Here is a 21,527-nt window from a genome sequence, read left to right on the forward strand (position 1 = left end):
ACCTTGGCCCTTCAGATGTTTGAGAACTACATTTCCCATGATGCTCATCTCGACTTGAGTGTCTAAGCATCATGGGTAATGTAGTCCTGAAACATCAGGAGGGCCAAGGTTCCCCATCCCTGGGGTAGGGGCTAGAATAGTGCCAACAAAGATAAATATGGAAGGCTGCAGTGTTGTTGAGGACTCTAAATCATAAAAGGACATGAAACACAAAACTTTTATTTCATGGTTCAAACAGCATGCAATTTTAAACAACTTTCCAATTTACTTATATTTATTAATGTGCTTTGTTCTCCTATTGAAGGAGCAGTAATGCACTACTAGGTGCTAATTGAACACATCTGGTGAGCCAATGACAAGAGGCATATATGTGCAGCCACAAATCCAGAGTAAATTGGAGTTTTTTTAAAATTGCATGCTCTGTCTGAATCCAAAAATAAACATTTTTTGGTTCCATGTCCCTTTACGATTAATGTTTTGAATTTGTTTCTGGAGGATAATGAAAGCCAATAGAAGGGTCTGACTAATGCAGCAGATAAGGGGGGTAGGGTTAGTAGGTGTTAGAAGAGAAGTGTAGGAGATTTTTAGAACTTTAGATATAGATGGGACATCTTGGATAAGATCCAGGAAAGGACGTTGATTACATAAGGAAGTAGGGAAGACATTAGGTCTGGCGCAGGGGTGAAATGTGGATGTCATCTTCATTTTTAAGTTTTGATGATGGTATTTAAGTATGGTCTGTATACAGAAATTTTAAGAAACCAGTAACTGAACCTTATGGCATTGAAGAAGATGACCCTGATATAGTAAAAGTACTGTTAGTGAGATAACTGAACTACAAGAGATCTGTTCCACATCGCTAAATGAGTGGAGAATGTGTGGCAAGGATGTGTGGTTGGCAGTATTGATGGCTTCAGATAAATAACATATTATTAGTAGAGGGAGCATGGTATTTAGACTTGACTGTAAGCAATCAATTTGTTACCGTTAGCGCAGTCACTATGGAATGTTGGCAATAAAAACAAACCTGCTAAAGTTTAACATTCGAATTTGATGAGATGAAATGTTAAATGTTTGTACACAAGCCTTTAAAAACATTTTGAAGCAAGATGAAGTAGAAATATATGGTGATAGGCTGGTGTAAGTGGTGGTTTTAAAGATATTTGCGAGTTACCCATGCTTAATGTTTTATTAAAATGTGCCTGAGTCAATATATTAGAAAGATATAACAGTACATACTGCATTAGATATAACGGATATACCTGTAGATACTGCATACTGTGCACAGTCTTTTTATATTTAAACTTTTTGAGTCACCAGCTCCTACTGAGTATACAAAAGCCTGTTCAAAGATCCATAGGTCACAGGTTCAAATCCCGGCAGGGCCGACTCAGCCCTTCATCCTTTCGAGGTCAATAAAATGAGTACCATTAAATTGGGTAATAATAACTATTACTATTCAGCTGCTGATTTTGTTAATTCCGAGAGCGAGCGGAGAGAAAAAAAAAAAAGCTCTTTGAGTCCCACTGGGAGAAAGGCACTATATAAATACTATCTGGAAAAAAAGAACAGGAGCGCAAATTGCACTATATAAATACTAGTTGTTGTTGTTGTTGTTATGTGCAATAATTCACAGAATAAACGTGTATGCATTTGTGATTGGCTGATGGTTGTCACATGGTACGTGTATGCATTTGTGATTGGCTGATGGCTGTCACATGGTACAGGGGGGAGTGTAAATAGACATAACTTTTAAAATTGTCAGAAAAAATCTACTACTTTATTTGAAGTTCAGACTAAGTGTTATTGCATTGTCTTGTTATTTTGCATTTGTTGATTATGCAAATCTACTATGTGGACTGGTTCTTTAAGCATTTAACAAGGACTGAGTTTTAGTTTTGTAGGTGTGATTCTTTGATTTATGTTAAAATGATAGGAGACACAAAGGGCAGGTTAGGTGATGCTTTCAACACCCCAATTAATTATTTATTCCCAATATTTGATAGCTGACCAGTCACTTCTTGTTAGTTATTTAAAGGGACAGTTCACCCCCAAAAAATCTCCCCTTTAAATTGTTCCCAATAATTTATTTTACCTGCTGAAGTGTTTTAAATTGTTTACAAGTAACTCCTTTACGCCTATTTTGGCATTTGAAATAGCTGATTTAGCCTGTGGTATCCCAACCTATACTGAAAGTTTCTATACTGGAGTATATTCTATTGAATAGCCCAAGTAAACACAGCCAGCAGAAAAGATTACACTCTCAGTGGGGGGCATGATAGTTAAGTAATAAAATGATAATTTTCCATTGTTCTCTTTAAGTATTGAGCTTTGGTTTTCTAGATAAATATAAGATAAGGAAGCAAGTCTGTGTACATAAAAGTGATAACATAATGAGATCTGATATCACCTGAAGCTCAACCCATTGTAATAGGCTGTGGTTTAAAAGCACAAAACCAGCTACTTCAGATACACAAATAAAACTGAAAATACAAATTCTCATAAATGTTATACTCTGCAGCTGGTATAACAAGTCATTAAAAATACATTCATATAAAAACAATTTTACAGTGTACTGTCCCTTTAAATATAAAAAAAGCTGCTGTGTTTTGTCCTAAAGTCTTTGTTTCAGATAAAGTACTTCTCTCACATAAGCCTTCTCTTACATTACCTCAAAAACGGAGGTTGTTTGCCATTTGAATAGTAAAAGTGGACAGAGCTATTTAATTAATCTTGCAGCAATGGCTTTCCTTGCAACTAGCAGGCAGAATGCAGTCAACCTACCATATGAATTACCAAGGATCATTATTGTCAAAATAGTGATATAATCAATAGTTCAATTTGCGAATGGACAGGGTTTACATGTGGGTGAACCTCTCTGCATTTCATCACAAATTGCAATGCCGCCCCCCTGCCTTTGCGCAACTGATTGTGTGAGAGCAAAGCTTATCAAACACCCTGGTCAAATGAGTCTGGGGGGATTTTCAGCCACTAACTTAATTTGGGGGGAAATGGTTTAGGAAGCAGCAGTTTAAACTGCTGCTTCATAAATATTAGATGCAGGCTCATATGAGCGAGCCTGCAATCAGTTGAGACGTTTGCATAATGGTAAATCGAGCCCAAAGACCATGAAAATATTTAATCCCTTCAAGTCAGACTTGAGAAGTAATTTACCCCCTAACGCCAGCCGTCGGCTGTCATTTTCACTCTAGGGGGTTATATTCTAACAGTGGTGAGACCTCACAATTGCCAAATGCCTCCTGGAGTGAGACGTATTGTTATATCATAGCTCGCCACTTTTGGCAAGACCCTCAATATTACAGGGCTGAAAAACCCCTTAAGGACATGCAACGTAAAAAGGTACGTCTGTGTTGTTACGGGGTTAAGCCATGTATTAATTTTAGAAGCACTGAATAAATTAAAGGGACAGTAAACCTTAAAAATAATGTTATATAATTCTGCACATCGTGCAGAATTATATAACATTATTTAGGTGCTATAGCCATAAAATCATTTTTTACCGTTTAAAATGTAAAAATGTCAGCGCTTTTACAGACCCGCTCTCTGCTGAGCGGGTCTGTAATATTCAGTCAGCGCATCGGGCCAGCTGTATAGTCACAGCCCGGCCCGACTGCGCCATAGCACTAAGTGCAGCTCGCTCCTGTGATGCGGAAGGAATGAGGCTGTGACTGAAGAATAATATGGTCACACATTCAATATTTAAACAAGCGTGTTTTAAAGAGTAATTGTGTAAAATTATCATCGGCCTACATATCCGAAAAGGGACATGAAACCCAACCTTTTTTTCTTAATTCAGATAAAGTGAACAATTTTTTTTTATTTTTTTTTAAATAAATCAAATTTATTGCTATTTTTTTACATGAATTGTGTTCTCTTGTTATCCTTCGTTGAAGAGCATACCTAGGTAGGCTGAGAAGCATTATATGGTAGCACTAGCAATTTACATCAATGCATCTGCCTATGTTGTACACCTTTAAATGCTTGATGACAGCATTGTTTGCATGATGTGTAACATTGGTAAAGCATTGATTCAAAACTGTTGCCCTACAGTGTTCCAGACACTATGTGAATCATCAAAACAATTTTTTTTTGCGTTTCACATCCATTTAAAGGAGTGAATATAGTGCTTAATTGTAGGTAATAGTAATTGAATTTCTGTAATGTCAAACCTTTCTTGTAATTGCTGGAGAGGGTTAAATATCCCTTTTACATAATACTACTGTAGGGAAACCCCAAAATGATCTTTCATGATTTGTATAGAACATACAATTTTACTTCTGTTATCAAATTTGCTTCATTCTGTTGTTATCCTGTGCTGAAGGAACAGAATTGCACTATTGGCATCTAGCAGAACACATCTAGTTAGCCAATCGCAAGAGACAAATGTGTGCAGGCACCAATCGGCAAGAAGCTTCCCTAGTGTAGGATATGTGTGTATTCTTTTTCAATAAGGGATACCAAGAGAACAAAGCCCATTTGAAAATAGAAGTGGATTTAAAATAGTCTTAAAATGACCTGCTCTATATGAATCATGCACATTTAATAGGTTGTATCTTGAGAGATCTAGCTGCAGTGACCTTTGAAATGAGGTGGAGGTTAATTTGTTTCTAAAAACTAAGATAAGGTTATGGGTTTAACCAGCTGATAATCAAGTGTAGATACAGCATAAAATGAAGTCTATGTATCCAAAGAATCGTAAAGAAAGAAATGTTTGAAAGTGAAAGTTCTCCTTTTGTATTTTAAAGGGACAGTACACTGTAAAATTGTTTTTATATGAATGTATTTTCATAGCTTGTTATACCAGCTGCAGAGCATAAAATGTATGAGACATTGCATTTTCAGGTTTGTTTGTGTATATGAAGTAGCTGGTTTTGTGCTTTTAAGACACAGCCTATTACAATGGGTTAAGCTTGCAGGTAATATCAGATCTCATTATGTTATCCCTTTGTGTACACACACTTGCTTCCTTATCTCAAATTTGTCTGGAAAACTAAAGCTCAATGCATAGAGAGAACAATGGAAAATTATCATTTTATTACTTAAAGGGACACTTAACCCAATTTTTTTCTTTTGTTATTCAGATAGAGCATGACATTTTAAGCAACTTTATAATTTACTCCTATTATCAAATTGTCTTCATTCTCTTGGTATCTTTATTTGAAATGCAAGAATATAAGTTTAGATGCCAGCCCATTTTTGGTGAACAACCTGGGTTGTCCATTCTGATTGGTGGATAAATTCATCCACCAATAAAAAAAGTGCTTTCCAGAGGTCTGAACCAAAAAAAAAAAAACTTAGATGCCTTCTTTTCAAATAAAGTTAGCAAGAGAATGAAGAAAAATGGATAATAGGAGTAAATTAGAAAGTTGCTTAAAATTGCATGCTCTATCTGAATCGTGAAAGAAAAAAATTGGGTTCAGTGTCCCACCTGGATGCTAATATTTTTTTTTATTATTATTTTTTTTTTCTTTTTTTTTTTTTTTTTACAGACCCCCAAGACTTACACTGTTGGAAATGTTAGGCGATTACCTTTCCAACAATGGGTCTTGGGGGTCTGTAGATGCCTGAGATACAGGCTTCTAAGCAGCATGCCCCCTCCTCCTATACTTAACATTGTTAAGTATAAATAAAGTTGCGTGGTGACGTCATCACGTAATTGCGTGTGACGTCACCGCACATCACGTGAAGCCCCAGCGATGCCTGTCACTCTACAGGCACGATCGCTGGGGTAGGAGCAGTAAGGAGCCCCCAGATCTCCCTCAAGGTGGGAGAGTGCTCATGATGGCTCTGAGCCGTCATTAGCACCAGAGTGAGAAACTCTGTGACGGCTCAGAGCCGTCATTAGCACTCAAAGGGTTAACTATCCTGCACCCCACTGGGAGTGTAATTTCTTCTGCTGGCTGAGTTTACTTAGGATATTTAATAGCTGAGACTCTAGTATCAAAACATTCAGTATAGGTTGGGATACCACAAGCTAAATCAAAGGCCATAATAGGAATAAAGGAGCTACTTTGTAAACAATTTAAAACGCTCTAGCACGTAAAATGGATCATTGGGAGCAATTTAAATGGGAGAACATTTTTTAGGTGAACTGTCTATTTAAGTAGAGAAATAGATCTATGTTTATCTAAGGAATACAATTATTTCCCAGGATACCAGCAAAATAACGTATTACATTTGATGAACCAATTGATAGAGAAGAACCATTTAAAGGGATATTGTACTCGTATGCTAAATCACTTGAAAGTGAAGTACCATAACTGTAAAAAGCTGACAAGATATCACATGAACATCTCTATATAAAAAGGAAGATATGTTTTTCAGCTCACTTGGTATAAAGATACCAAGAGAACGATTAAATAATAATAGGAGTAAATAAGAGCAGGCAATTTTAAAGGGCCACTGTAAGTAAATATTTTCTATGCCTGTTACTAACTAACTACCCCAAATACGCTTTTTATCAATAGCATTTCATTAACATATCTCTGCCGTATATCAGAAATCTTGTCTGCAAATTTAATTATTTTCCAAACCCACTCCGTGGGTATCCTTTGCTCTGTACCAATCCGTTTACAATACCTAGGTTTCAAAATGGCGCTTTAAACACAAAGTTATTGGTTTAAGTATTTTGAACATGCAGTGCTGAAAATAGTGGGCAGGATAACGTGACATCATCAGCGAATAAAAGATATAACTTTTAGAACGTTATGAAACTTCGTTTTGGAGAAAATATCGGTCAGTAGGTTTTAATTAATGTTGATTAACTTTAATATGTTAGTTGTTTAGCTTAAAAATTATAACAGAAAGTAATCCTTTAAGCAACTTTCTAATTTTCTCCTATTATCAATTTGTCTTTATTCTCTTGGTATCTTTATTTGAAAAAGCAGCAATGTAAGCCTAGCAGCCAACCCATTTTTGGTTCAGCACCCTGGCTAGTGCTTGCTGATTGGTGATTACATTTAGCCACCAATCAACATGTGCTGAACTAAAAATGGTCTAACTGCAAAGCTTACATTCCTGCTTTTGAAATAAAGATACCAAGTGAATGAATAAAAATTGATAATAGGAGTAAATTAGAAAGTTGCTTAAAATTGCATGCTGTATCTCAATCATTAAAGAACAAATTTGGGTTTATTAACCCTTTTTAAAGGGACAATATACACCAGTTTTCATGTAATAGACACTGCTTTAAAGAATAAAATGCACAGATACTGATCCAAAAATCCAGTATAAAACCTTTCAAAAACTTACTTAGAAGCTCAAACAGTGCAAAATAAAATATACTTTTTTGGATATGATCCATTTCTCCTCCTTTTGAGTAATATAACTTGAGCCATCATCTGTGAGATTAAAGTCCAAACCTATAGGAGGAAGCAAACATCCTACACAACAGAGCTTTAATCCCTCCCACTTTCCTATGATTCCGTAGTCATTTTTTTGCCTCCAGGAAGGAGGATGATGAAACTTGAAGTGCTGACTAAAAGTGGTTCTCTAAACCATCTGAGCCCATTATCCTCCTCAGTGTACCTACAAACAGGTTAAAAGAGAGGACAAGAGTTCAACCAGGGAGTGAAAATCTTTTCCCAGTGCAGAGATGCCACCAGCCTCCCAGGTGAAATGTGGGCATGTCTGCCAATCCCCAGTTTTACAGTGTGCTGCTCCTTTTACAGAACTTTGGCACAGTGCTTGCACTGCCTCGGATTGTCCATCCACTGGAAGCAGACTTCTGCCGCTAAGGTAAACACAGTAGACAAAGGTGCTGATAGGTAAGCACCATGCACCTTCATAGGCTGTTAGCATGAACTTATACACATGGTTCACATATCTTGAGACAAAGTTACATATACCAGATAACACTACATACAATTATTGACACTTTTAGACATTTACAGTAAAATTGAGGTACTGTATCATTAAATTTACTGATGCAAACCCTCCAGGAGTACAGTTCAATTAGAATTTGCTTCCTCAACTGAGGACAATTATTCAGAAACTCAGGAACCCCCTTCTGATGAAGTAGCAGATGATGTTTCCTTTAATCTCAAATTTGAGCACATACACACTCTATTGCTGAAAATTTTTACTTGCCTTCAAGATTGAGGACCTTCCACGTGCAGACAAATAATACCACATACGCTTCTGAGTTTAGGTGTAGTCTAAAGTTCCCGGAGAGTGCAGGGAGTTTGGTCTCCTTGGGAGGCGAGTTTACCGATCAACATTTTGGAACTCCGTGCAATCTTTAGGGCTCTCCAGAGTTGGTCCCTTTTACGACAGAAGTCTAGTCTTTTTTGAGGTTGTAGTCAGTCAATGTCACAGCAGGGGCTTAGATCAATCACCAAGGTGGAACTCAAAACACCTTAGCTATAAAAGAGGTAGCACGCGTTCTGACTTAGGCAGAATGCCATTGTTGCATGATTTCAGTAATTCGCATTGTGGGTGTGGACATTTTGGGAAGCCGACTTCCTCAGTTGTCAGTACCTTCCCCCGGGCGAATAGTCGTTGAATCAGGTAATCGACTGTGAACTGTTTGGGATGGGCAGACATAGATCTCATGGCCTCTTGCTTGAATTATAAGATACCACAGTATTATGCTAGATCTCACAATCCATAAGTAACTAATATATGCATTAGTGATTCTCTGGTCATTCAATCTGATGTACATCTTTCCACCTTATGTTTTACTAGCCAGGATAAAACAGGAAAGGGCCTCAATGATTCTAATTGCATCAGGATGGCCTTGTAGGGATTGGTACTCAGATTTGAAACAAATGTCCTTCTAGCCTTGGCTTTCTCAATGTCCATTCTTCCATCAAGCCTTCAAATCTCTCAATTTGATTGCATGGTAATTGAACGCCTGAATTTGTTTCAGAGACTTTTTTCAGAGCAAGTGATAGACACCTTGATTCAGTCCAGTAAGCCAGTTACAAGTGGCATTTTTCAGAAAGTCTGTAAAGTTTTCCTTTTTTCGTGTGAGTCTAAGAATTACCATTGGAATTCTTTCAGAATTCCTCAAATTTTTTATTTTTTGCAGGATGATATGGATAAAGGTCCTTAAAGACCACATTTCTGCCTTTTCAATCTTGTATCAGTAGAAAATTTCGAGCCTTGCTTCCTTTTGTTTAAAGGGACATAATACTCATAACTAAATCACTTGAAACTGATGCAGTATAACTGTAAAAAGCTGACCGGAAAATATCACCTGAGCATCTCTATGTAAAAAAGGAAGATATTTTACCTCACAATCTCCTCAGATCAGCAGAGTAAGTTCTGTGTAAAAAGTTATACTCAGCTGCTCCCAGCTGCAGGTAAAAAAAAAATGAAGAAATGAACAGCAGCCAATCAGCATCAGCAGTGCTGAGGTCATGAACTCTTTTACTGTGATCTCATGAGATTTGACTTAACTCTCATGAGATTTCATAGTAAGCTTCCTTTAACCTGAATAGGGAAATAATATGAGAGTGCACGAGGCTCATCCCCTTAGCTGTCCCAGGACAGACATTAATATGCTGCTTAGAAATCCTTTACAATGGGATGTGGCTACTGAGGAACTTTTGAGGTAAAATATCCTTTCTTTTTTACATAGAGATGTTCAGGTGATCTTTTCTAGTCAGCTTTTTACAGCTATACTGCATCACTTTCAAGTGCTTAAACATTTGGGTATTATGGCCCTTTAAGCTTTGGTCAGGATAAGGCAAGTTATCGGGCCTGCTTCCCCTTAATGGGACCTTAACTTGGTTTTAAGGGTTTGTCAGGCTCAGTAGTTTGTTCCTATGCATAGTCTGTTGTTTTGGAAGGTTAAATTTTTCTTGGCCATTTCCTCGGCCAGAAGAGTATCTGTGCTTTCTGCTCTTTCTCCTTGTCCAGCCCAAAACTTGAATGTAGTAAGGGCCTTGAAATGTTATCTTCCAGCCACTAAAGAGTTAAAAAAAAAATCTTCATTCTTATTTATCCATTTCTCAGGTCCCTGCAAGGGACAGAAAACTGCTTCAATCACCTTGGCATCTTGGTTGAAATCTTTAAATTCAAAACATATCGAGCAGTTGGAAAGTCTCTTCCTGAACAAATTACTACTTGTTCTTCCAGAGTAGTTGCTTCCTCATGGGCTTTTAGAAATTAAGCTTTCATTGAAAAGATTTGCAATTCAGCTAGTCTTCTTTATGTACCTTTACCCAGTGTTCTCCACAGAAATTTTTGCCAGCTGGGTAATAAAGTAGCCAGGTGGGGGCAGTGTAATATTTTCTAATATATCATTTTCAGCTATCTAAAGCACTAATTAATTGTATAATTTAACATAGATGTGTTTAATGATATTTTGTGCAATACAATTTTGAACATTTTTAATATTTGCTAGATTTAGCCGGTGATCAGGAAAATCAGTCAGGGTGCACCCGCTACAAAGGTCTTGGGGAGAGCACTGCCTTTACCAATTTCTAACAGCTTTAGGCAGGAAAATTCTGCAGGTAGTACTTCTACCTGCCTTAAAGAGACAGTGATTCAACAAGATTTCACAGCAAATAAAGATGATGGCAATACTGAAAAGCATATAAAAAGCTGGCATAAAGCCCACACTGTAGTGAGTATTAGTAGCGTGTACCCATTTACAATGGCAACCAGTCCCATATGGTAACAATTAAAGGTATTCTTACCGTGCCCCCCTGTGTATGCCTGCCGGTCCCAGGGTAGAGGCTGAGTGTGTCACGCTGTTACAATCCTCTCCTGGATCTCTTCCGACACCTTTCCCGTGTCTCAGCGTCCTCTGTTCCTCCAATCAGCCTGCCATACCCTCCTCAGCCTATAGCAATAGGGGGGCGCGGTTGCGCTTCTGGTGCGTGCGTCCGATGACGTCAGCTCACTACTGCCTCTGCTCGTTCCGGAACAGAATACCGGGTTTACAGTCCTGAACACAGCATAAAATTCTAGTGCTAGCCGTGCTTCACAATGGGCAAACAGTCAATGTAGAATCAAAGTAGAAATCAGGAGCACCGGCAGCAGGTAGTTTAAAAATTAAACATTTATTTTTACACCTTAGTGTTGGTAAAATAATCCAAATGCTTGGCACAAACAATGGAAATGAAGATTAGGATAGTCTGTTGACAACAACCTTACATGTTTCAGCTCCAAGAGCCGTCCTCATAAGCTGCTGTCTGACTTAATAAAATTGACATATTTAAAAGCAGCAGACAAATCCTATTGGTTACAATTTGATTAGTAAACTAGTAACACTTGTGAACCTACTATATAACTTGCTAGACAGTGAGACAGTGTACAACAATTTTCATATAACTGGATTTAATAGAAACTACTATAAAGAAGAATATGCACAGATACTGATTTAAAAATCCAATTTAGCACTGTTGATGAGGTTAGGCTGGGACACCCAGTGAAAGGGGCTGGGAAAACAAGAAGAGTAGACAATCCCCCCCCCCTTCCCCCGCATATGAAAAGACAAATAAACAGGAGCCAGCAGGAGTCTGTAAATGCTTGTATTCATCTGACAGTGGGGGGCTTGGTTAGGAGTCTGAAAATCATCACAATGTTATTAAAAAAATAAGCAAAACTATACATTGTTACAAAAACACTCCCCGATGGGCTATATAAATGGATCATCTACAAAACCTAAAAAAAAATAATCTAGTGTACAATGCCCCGTTAACTGTCTTTCCCATCCTATTTCATGGCGGTCTCATGGACTTTACAGCTTGGATAAAGGATCTCACAAGAGATGGCTCGTTGACTCTGACCAACTTATGAAAAAAAAAAAATTTATGTTTATCTGATAAATTATTTTTTTTTATGATGGTGAGAGTCTACGACCTTTATTTTTACCATAACACTTGGTGGCAGTACCATTTGTACTTATTTTATCATGCTTTTCTCCTTTCTATTAACCATATATATATGACTAAGGAATCATGGGAAAGTTGGAGGGGTTAAAGCATTGTTGTGTCTGGTGTTTTGCCGCCTCCTATAGGACTAGACTTAAATACTACATGTGCTGGGTTATGGACTCTCACCATCATGAAATAAATTAATTTATTGGGTAAACTTGCCTCTTTCTTGCCATTGGCTGGATCTTTTGTAATCTAGCCATTGAGTTGTCTGTTGCTTTCTGATTGCTTCACTTGATTTTTCCCATTGCTTCTTGATGGCTTGGTTGACGAGATTGTTAGTAGCTGTTGCTGAACTCTTCCTGATTTTCTTCTTTTTCCAAGCATATATGGAAAAATGTTACAAATCTGTTTAGATCTGAGCATAGATGCTACTTAGAATGCACTGTATATAAAGTATTTGCTTTAAAGGCACATTGTACACTAGATTTTTATATGCATAAATGTTTTGTAGATGACCCATTTATATAGCCCATCTGGGTGTGATTTTGTAAAAATCTATTGTTTTGCTTATTTATACATAATATTGTGCTGATTTTCAGACTCCTAACAGCCCCAAAGTTTTAGATGTATACTGATGTCTACAGACTCCAGCTTGCTCAATTTTATGTAATCTGTCTTTTCATATGCGGGGGAGGGGGGGAGTGTCTGTTGTTCCTGCTTTCCTAGCCTCTTTCAGTGGGTTTCCGATCATCATCAACAGTGCTAAACTGGGAGCTTCTAAGTACGTTTTTAAAAGGTTTTATACTGGATTTTTATATCTGTATCTGTGCATATTCTTCTTTATAGTATTCTCTATTACATGAAGTTATATGAAAATTGGTGTACACTGTCCCTTAAAGTTTTTTTTTTATTCTAGCTGTGTTCATGTAGACCCCTTTTCCATCCAATAACGCTTGTCAGTGTGGGGTTTGTTTTGTGATCAATATGTGAAGACCCAATGTGTCCTGAGACTAGATACACAAATGCTTTCTGTGACAAAATGAACTTGGTGCTAGAGGCAATACAAACATGGAGGATTGTTTCAAATGTATGTTGTGTGATGCCTGTTTGGTTGTGTTCAGATTAGTTTTCTTAAGACTTCCCTACATAAAACTGTGTTTCAGGTCGTCTGATTTCTCATTCCACTCCAATTCGCTGGTGGAAAGGACAAAACACCAAGAAATCAAGCAGCTCTGCTCCAAGCTTCTTCAGCTGGTTTTCTGACCATAGCTTCCCTACCGCTGACCGAATCGCTGCGGTAAATTATCTATACTCTCAATTGTCTATCTGCACCTTTCCCTGTGGTTGGCTAACACTAACCATGTGTTTGTTTGTGTGTTATTTTTTTACATCGCTCTTCTTCTGTCTAATAGATCATTAAAGAAGATCTTTGGCCGAATCCTTTGCAGTATTATCTCATTGGAGAGGGAGAGAGTGATGACCAGGCAGCAGAAGACAGGTAAGTAATTGTAAGATATTTTGTCAACACTAATTCGTGTGTGCCTTTTGAAGCGGCTTTAACTCTTGATTATGTCTTGTAGTGACACTGATAACGCAGATGATTGTGTGGTCATCGTAGATGATGAAGATGAGGAAGAAGGGGAGGAAGATGAAGATGAAGATGATGAGGTGCATGAGATTTTAGAAAATTCAGAGAAGCAAACAGAAGGTAAATCTGACTACATTTATACAGCAAAAGACCAATAATGTAATTTATTTTTAGTCCCTAGATGCCGAGGTGCTGAAAAGTCTGCATTATCCGTCCTCAAAACACACAGTACTTTTTAGTCAGTTGAAAGGCAACTTTTTTTTCTGGATTTTTCAAGTGATACAATACTTCTGTATATATCTTGGTCTGCAGATTGCTTAGAAAGTAAATATACTGAACATTTGTTCTGAAAATGACATAAACCCGACACCTTAAATATGTATTTAGTTCTAGGTTAAGCATAAAAACAATGGAAATAAACTCACATAGTAACAGCTGTAAATCTGCTTCTGAGTCAAAACTATGAACAGCTCAAGTAATATATAGCTGTTTATATTTTGACATGCTTCTTTAATGGGATAATAAGACACGATGAGTCCACGGATCATCTTAATTACTTATGGGATATTCACCTCCTGGTCAGCAGGAGGCGGCAAAGAGCACCACAGCAAAGCTGTTAAATAGCTCCTCCCTTCCCTCCAACTCTAGTCATTCTCTTTGCCTACGTTAGTGATAGGAAGTGATAAAGTGAGGTGTTAGAAAAGATTCTTCAATCAAGAGTTTATTATTTTTAAAGTGGTACAAGATTGTACTGCTTTGTCCTAGGGTGTAGCCGTAGTCCACATCAGTCTCTTCAGTAGAGCTTTGGTGGCTTTAGAGCAATGGGAACTTGTGGGGCATAATTCTCACTGCGCCTCCCATGTATTCTTGCTGCCCTGTATGCCTTAGTCTGAGGAAAAGATTACTCAGCATGCCTTTTCTCCACAGGTCAATGGGAAGTAGAGGACCTCTTAAGCCTGTGAGCTGCCTAGCTGTCACGCAGAAGTTAAGGTAAGTGCTACTTTATTTATTTTCTGGGGGGACCCAGGAAGGAGTAAGCACACCATTATTGTTACTAAGTGCAATAGGAGAGGCACTTATGTTGGGACACTAAATCCCTCCTAGTCTGGAGAGGTATTGAGACAGCATATATTTGCAGGCACTGTGGCTGGGGATCATTGCTCTGGTGGTTCAAACTTTATTTCAGTATCATTTGCTCAGAAATAGTGTATATATTGGGTAAAACGGAACAGAGCTTTTTTACAAGAGAGGTAGTACGCCCACAAGGGGCGGGGCTTCCGTGTTTGCGCCAATTCACTTGCGCCTCGGTCAGGAAGTCATCGTAGCTCATTTTCTGAGGTGCTGTCTAAAAACGCATGGTCCGTGCAGAGCATGCCTTTCTAGCACCGGTTGGGAGATTTCTTCTGTAGCGCTCCAGATTGAAGATTGCTACTGCAGCGCAACGGATTGAAAATTTGCTACTGCAGCGCTGAAAGGTCACACGGACACCTGTTTTCCTGTCAGGTAGGAGCACCTCAGCACGGTAGCTGTGGTGTAGAGGAGGTTTTTCGACCTTATATTGGTAGTGTAACTTTGCAGGCCTTAAGGTAAAAACGTTGTCACTTTGAATTTAAAGAGACCGTAACGTCTTTTTGAATTTAACATTTTTATCAGATAAACAAATTTTTTTTTTTTTTTTATTGAATATTAATTGTGAACAAGTATGGATCAAGGGGCTTTACAAAATATTGCTTGCTCCTTGTGTTTTGAAGCTAATGTGGAACCACCAATCCCTTTCTGTCCCTCATGTATTGAGAGGACTTTAAATTATAGGGAAAAGATTTTTTTCTGAGCAAAACTTTTCAAAAGCGGATGCTGTCCAAGAGTCTAATGACGAGGGTCAAGGTATGCCGCAGCTTTCTCCCCAAGCGTCCCAAAATTTACCGCCCACACAAGCAGTGCCCTGCACTTCTGCTCTAGCGCCCGCTGGAGATACTTTAAAAGACGTAGCTTCTCTCATGTCTTCCACAATTTCTGATGCATTGCCTGCCTTCCCAATGTTGCAGGGCAAACGTAGGAGGAAAACCCAGACATTCAGTAAGTTCTGATGCAATTGTTGCAATTTCGGAGGTACCCTCCCAAGGTTAAGGAGAGGAGGATACCGCTGTAGCATCTGATGTTGAAATCTCAGATTCAGAAAGTGTATTGCATTTGACGGACTCAGAGGTGGTATCTTTTAGGTTTAAACTAGAACACCTCCGCCTGTTGCTCAGTGAGGTTTTGGTTACTTTGGATGACTGTGACTCCACGGTAGTGGTTGTTCCTATGAAGTCTAGTAAATTGAACAGATATTTTGAGGTTCCTTCTTACTTAGACGTATTTCCAGTTCCAAAGCGAGCTTCGGAGATCATTACTAAGGAGTGGGAGAGGCCAGGTATACCCTTTTCTCCCTCTCCTATTTTTAAGAAGATGTTTCCCATAGCTGACTCTTTCAAGGAGGCTTGGCAAACAGTTCCTAAGGTGGAAGGGGCCGTTTCCACCATAGCCAAGAGAACTACTATTCCCATAGAGGATAGTTGTGCTTTCAAGGATCCTATGGACAAGAAGTTAGAGGGTCTACTTAAGAAGATTTATGTTCACCAGGGTCTGCAATGGCAGCCAGCTGCGTGCATTGCTACCTTCACTAGTGCGGGTGCTTATTGGTTTGATGCACTATCTGAGTCTCTCAGGACTGAGACTTCTTTAGAGGAGATCCAAGACAGGGTTAAGGCTCTGAAGCTAGCTAATGCCTTTATTACGGACGCTTCCCTTCAAATTTTTAAGCTGGGAGCGAAGTTTTCGGGTTTCTCTATTCTAGCCCGCAGAGCCTTATGGTTAAAGCCTTGGTCTGTGGATGTTTCCTCTAAGTCTAAGCTTCTGGCTATTCCTTACAAGGGCAAGACCTTATTTGACCCTGGTCTATCGGAAATTGTCTCTGATATCACGCGAGGAAAGGGTCATCTCCCTCAAGATAAGAGAAACCGTGATTATGCAGACTTGTCTCCTCAAATAACTCTGGACCAGGAGACAAGGGACTCTCTTCAATGGTGGTTGTTCCTGGATCATCTCTCCCAGGGAACCTGCTTTCGCAGACCATCTTGGGTGATTGTGACAACAGACGCCAGCCTTCTGGGGTGGGGAGCAGTCTGGGGCTCCCTAAAGACTCAGGGAGTTTGGACTTAGTCAGAGTCTATTCTTCCTATAAACATTCTGGACCTGAGAGCGATCTGCAATGCTCTCCTGGCCTGGCCTCAGTTAGCCACGGTCCAGTTTATCAGGGTCGGGCAACATAATTTCTGTGGCTTACATCAATCATCAAGGAGGAACGAGGAGTTCCTTAGCGATGACAGAGGTAGCCAAAATAATCCAGTGGGCGGGGGCCCACTCTTGTTGCCTATTGGCGATCCATATCCCCAGGGGTGGTCAGCCGGAATTGTATCTCATGGCATCCCGACAGAGAATGCCACGCTCCCGAGATACGGGTCGAGGTCCAGGGACCCCCAGGCGGAACTGATAGATGCTCTGGCGGTCCCTTGGACCTTTTGTCGAGCATACCTGTTTCCTCCGTTTGCTCTTCTTCCTCGGGTAATTGCTCGAGTCAAACAGGAGAGGGCTTCGGTAATCCTCATAGTACTGGCCTGGCCTCGCAGGATTTGGTATGCAGATCGGGTGGAGATGGCATCTGATTCGGTCATAGAGACCATGATTCAGGCTCGTAAGCTGGTAACTAGAAGGATTGACCATAAGATTTGGCGTAAATATCTCTATTGGTGTGAATCCAAGGGCTACTCATGGAGTAGAGTTAGGATTCCTAGAATTTTGTCTTTTCTCCAAGAGGGTTTGGAGAAGGGTTTATCGACGAGCTCCCTAAAGGGTCAAATCTCTGCCTTATCTATTTTGTTACACAAACGTCTAGCGGATGTACCAGATCTACAATATTTTTGTCAGGCCTTGGTCAGGATCAGGCCTGTGTTCAAACCAGTTACTCCTCCATGGAGTCTTAATTTAGTTCTAAAAGTTCTTCAAGGGGCTTTGTTTGAGCCTATGCATTCCTTAGATATTAAGTTGTTATCTTGGAAAGTTTTATTATTTCTTGCGATTTCCTCCGCTCGTCAGAACTCTCGGCATTGCAGTACGAGTCTCCTTATCTTATTTTCCATTCAGATAAGGTATTTCTACGTACTAAATTAGGTTTTCTTTCTAAAGTTGTTTCGGATCGGAACATTAATCAGGAGATTGTGGTTCCGTCTTTGTGTCCTAATCCTTCTTCTCAGAACGATTTCTGCACAATTTGGACGTGGTCCGTGCTTTAAAGTTTTACTTACAGGCGACTAAGGACTTTCGTCAGTCTTCTTCTTTGTTTGTGATTTTCTCAGGAAAACGTAAGGGACAGAAAGATACAGCTACTTCTCTTTCTTTTTGGCTGAAGAATATCATACGTTTCGCATATGAGACTGCTGGACAGCAGCCTCCCGAGAGGATTATGGCTCATTCCACGAGGGCTGTTGCTTCCTCATGGGCATTCAAAAATGAAGCTTCTGTGGAACAGATTTGCAAGGCTGCAACTTGGTCCTCTCTTCACACTTTTTTAAAGTTTTACAAATTTGACACTTTTGCCTCGGCTGAGGCCGCTTTTGGGAGAAAGGTTCTTCAAGCAGTGGTGCCTTCCGTTTAGGTTCCCTGTCTTGTCCCTCCCGTATCATCTGTGTACAATGGCTTGGGTATTGGATCCCATTAGTAATTAAGATGATCCGTGGACTCAACGTGTCTTAAAAAAGAGAAGAAAATTTATGCTTACCTGATAAATTGTATTTCTTTTTTGACACAATGAGTCCACGGCCCGCCATGTTCTTGTAGACAGGTTGTTAGTTATTATAAACTTCAGACACCTCTGCACCTTGGTTTTTACTTTCTTTCCTTAACTTTAGTTGAATGACTGGAGTGGGAGGGAAGGGAGGAGCTATTTAACAGCTTTGCTGTGGTGCTCTTTGCCGCCTCCTGCTGACCAGGAGGTGAATATCCCATTAGTAATTAAGTTGATCCATGGACTCATCGTGTCAAAAAATAAATACATTTATCAGGTAAGCATAAAATTTTCTTTTTCTTGGTTCTCTTGGTATCTTTATTTAAAAGTAAATAAGAATGGATTTTTGGACTCTCCATGCCATTGGAAAGAAAACAAAATTTATGCTTACCTGATACATTTCTTTCCTAGCATGGAGAGTCCACAAATCCATTCTAATTAGTAGAAGGAATTCAACTCCTGGTGGCCAGGAGGTGAATTCCTATTAGTAATTAGAATGGATTTGTGGACTCTTCTTTCAATTGGAAAGAAATCCGGTGAGCTAGAGCTTTGTGTTTTTAAATGCATTCTGCCTAATTGATTAGTTTTTTTTTTTATCATAAATGTATTTTATAAAAAGTCAGGAAATTCATAGGCAAACGGTTATTTTAATGTTTATTCAAAGCCAGATAGTTCAGAATTACAAGCTTCTTTATAAGACTTCATTTGTACTATTTGCTCCTAATTACTTATTACATCAGATATGACATTACTTACAATATCATCAGTCACCTCACATTTCAGACTTTATTTCTTTTTGGCAGAAATGTCTTCCACTTGTGTGATTGAACAGATGACCCCCTCCCCAAGGCTATATGCCCCATAGACATTTCCTCCTTTGCCTAATGGGAAAACAGCCCTGCATGTTTAACCCCTTAGTGACCAGAGCACTTTTCCATTTGTTGACCGTTTGGGACCAAGGCTATTTTTACATTTCTGCGGTGTTTGTGTTTAGCTGTAATTTTCCTCTTACTCATTTACTGTACCCACACATATTATATACCGTTTTTCTCGCCATTAAATGTACTTTCTAAGGATACCATTATTTTCATCATATCTTATAATTTACTATTAAAAAAATTATAAAATAAGAGGAAAAAATGGAAAAAAAACATTTTTTTCAAACTTTGACCCCCAAAATCTGTTGCACATCTACAACCACCAAAAAACACCCATGCTAAATAGTTTCTAAATTTTGTCCTGAGTTTAGAAATACCCAATGTTTACATGTTCTTTGCTTTTTTTGCAAGTTATAGGGCACTAAATAAAGTAGCACTTTGCTATTTCCAAACCACTTTTTTTCAAAATTAGCGCTAGTTACATTGGGACACTGATATCTTTCAGGAATCCCTGAATATCCCTTGACATGTATATATATATTTTTAGAAGACATCCCAAAGTATTGATCTAGGCCCATTTTGGTATATTTCATGCCACCATTTCACCGCCAAATGCGATCAAATAAAAAAAAATGTTCACTTTTTCACAATTTTTTTCACAAACTTTAGGTTTCTCACTGAAATTATTTACAAACAGCTTGTGCAATTATTGCACAAATGGTTTTAAATGCTTCTCTGGGATCCCCTTTGTTCAGATATAGCAGACATATATGGCTTTTACGTTGCTTTTTGGTAATTTGAAGGCCGCTAAATGCCACTGCGCACCACACGTGTATTATGCGCAGCAGTGAAGGGGTTAATTAGGAAGCTTGTAGGGTTAATTTTAGCTTTAGTGTAGTGTAGTAAAGAACCCCAAGTATTGATCTAGGCCCATTTTGGTATATTTCATACCACCATTTCACCGCCAAATGCGATCAAATTAAAAAAAACTTTAAATATTTCACAATTTTAGGTTTCTCACTGAAATTATTTATAAACAGCTTGTGCAATTATGGCACAAATTGTTGTAAATGCTTCTCTGGGATCCCCTTTGTTCAGAAAAACCTGACACATCCCACCCCCTGATCCCTCCCAAACAGCTCCCTTCCCTCCCCCACCCGACAATTGTCCCCGCCATCTTAAGTACTGGCAGAAAGTCTGCCAGTACTAAAATAAGTTTTTTTGGGGGGTTTTAGGTTTTTAAAAAAAAAAAAAGTGTCTGCTGTGTAGGACCCCCCTTAGCCCCCAACCTCCCTGATCCCCCCCCCCCAAACAGCTCTTTAACCCCCCTCTGCCTTTATTGTGCAGCATATTGGGTACTGGCAGCTATCTGCCAGTACCCAGTTTGAAAAATAATATTGCATTTTAATTTTTTTATTTTATTAAAAATGTTCTTTATTTCTGTAGTGTAGCTGCCCCCCCTCAACATCCAACCCCCCACCCTCTCCCAGATTCATTGATTTTCAAATCCCACCCTCCCCAGTCCTCTCTCCCACCCTCCAGATCTACAGCATATTGATGCTGAAACAGATCTCACGTGCACGCGTGTGCACGGCCCTCGTACCCGCATAAGATCCCTCCCCCCTCCTCCACCAATGACTGCCCACCCGCCTCCCTGGATGAGCTCCCACCCACCAACGATAACGGCCATCGATAGCCGATGCAGAGAGGGCCACAGAGTGTCTCTCTCTGCATCGGATGGCTAAAAACAGTTATTGCAGGATGCCTCAATATTGAGGCATCACTGCAATAACATGAAAGCAGCTGGAAGCTATCAGGATCGCTTCCACTGCTTTCAAAGACCAACGACGTATGGGGTACGTCCTTGGTCATTAACTGCATTTTTTTGCAGGACGTACCCCATACGTCGTTGGTCGTTAAGGGGTTAAACAGAACTAGCTATAATCACAGTTGGCATACTGCCATCACCTTTACAAATTAAAAATGTCAGAGCGCAGCTTTATTTTTAAATTGTGCAATTGACCCAACTTTATTTAAAAGGATATATAAATTAATGTTTTACATTCTAAACTACTCTCTAGTGAAGTAAAGTTCATAGATTAATCTTTTAAATTGTTCACTAAACTTTAGACTGACTCTCCAGTTCCTGTTTTAATCTTTTAAACACACTAAATTTAGGAGTGGTCTCAAAGGAACGTGAACTTTAAAATTAAACTGCCATGAGTCAGAGCCTGCAATATTTTTTAACAACTTAGCAATTTACTTTGATTTTTAAATTTACTGTCTTCATGGTATACTTTGTTGAAGAGCATATCCAGATCTGTTCAAGTGTGCACTTGTCTTCAACACTGTTATAGCAGTGTTTGCAGTGTTATGTATTGTTGCAC

At 39.0% G+C, this 21,527-nt stretch overlaps 1 protein-coding gene across 1 annotated transcript in view; it reads left to right on the plus strand.

Annotated features, from left to right (window-relative positions):
* The window catches only part of TSPYL2 (TSPY like 2), a 39,703-nt gene that overhangs the window by 9,524 nt on the left and 8,652 nt on the right, over window positions 1-21,527 (plus strand). Inside the window, exons 5-7 of the mRNA XM_053695858.1 lie at window positions 13,016-13,149; window positions 13,265-13,350; window positions 13,433-13,560. Of these exons, the coding sequence (XP_053551833.1) occupies window positions 13,016-13,149; window positions 13,265-13,350; window positions 13,433-13,560 (348 nt within the window). The remainder of the gene's footprint in view (window positions 1-13,015; window positions 13,150-13,264; window positions 13,351-13,432; window positions 13,561-21,527) is intronic.

Source organism: Bombina bombina, chromosome 12 (genome assembly GCF_027579735.1).
Source record: "Bombina bombina isolate aBomBom1 chromosome 12, aBomBom1.pri, whole genome shotgun sequence".
Classification (NCBI taxonomy): Eukaryota; Metazoa; Chordata; class Amphibia; order Anura; family Bombinatoridae; genus Bombina; species Bombina bombina.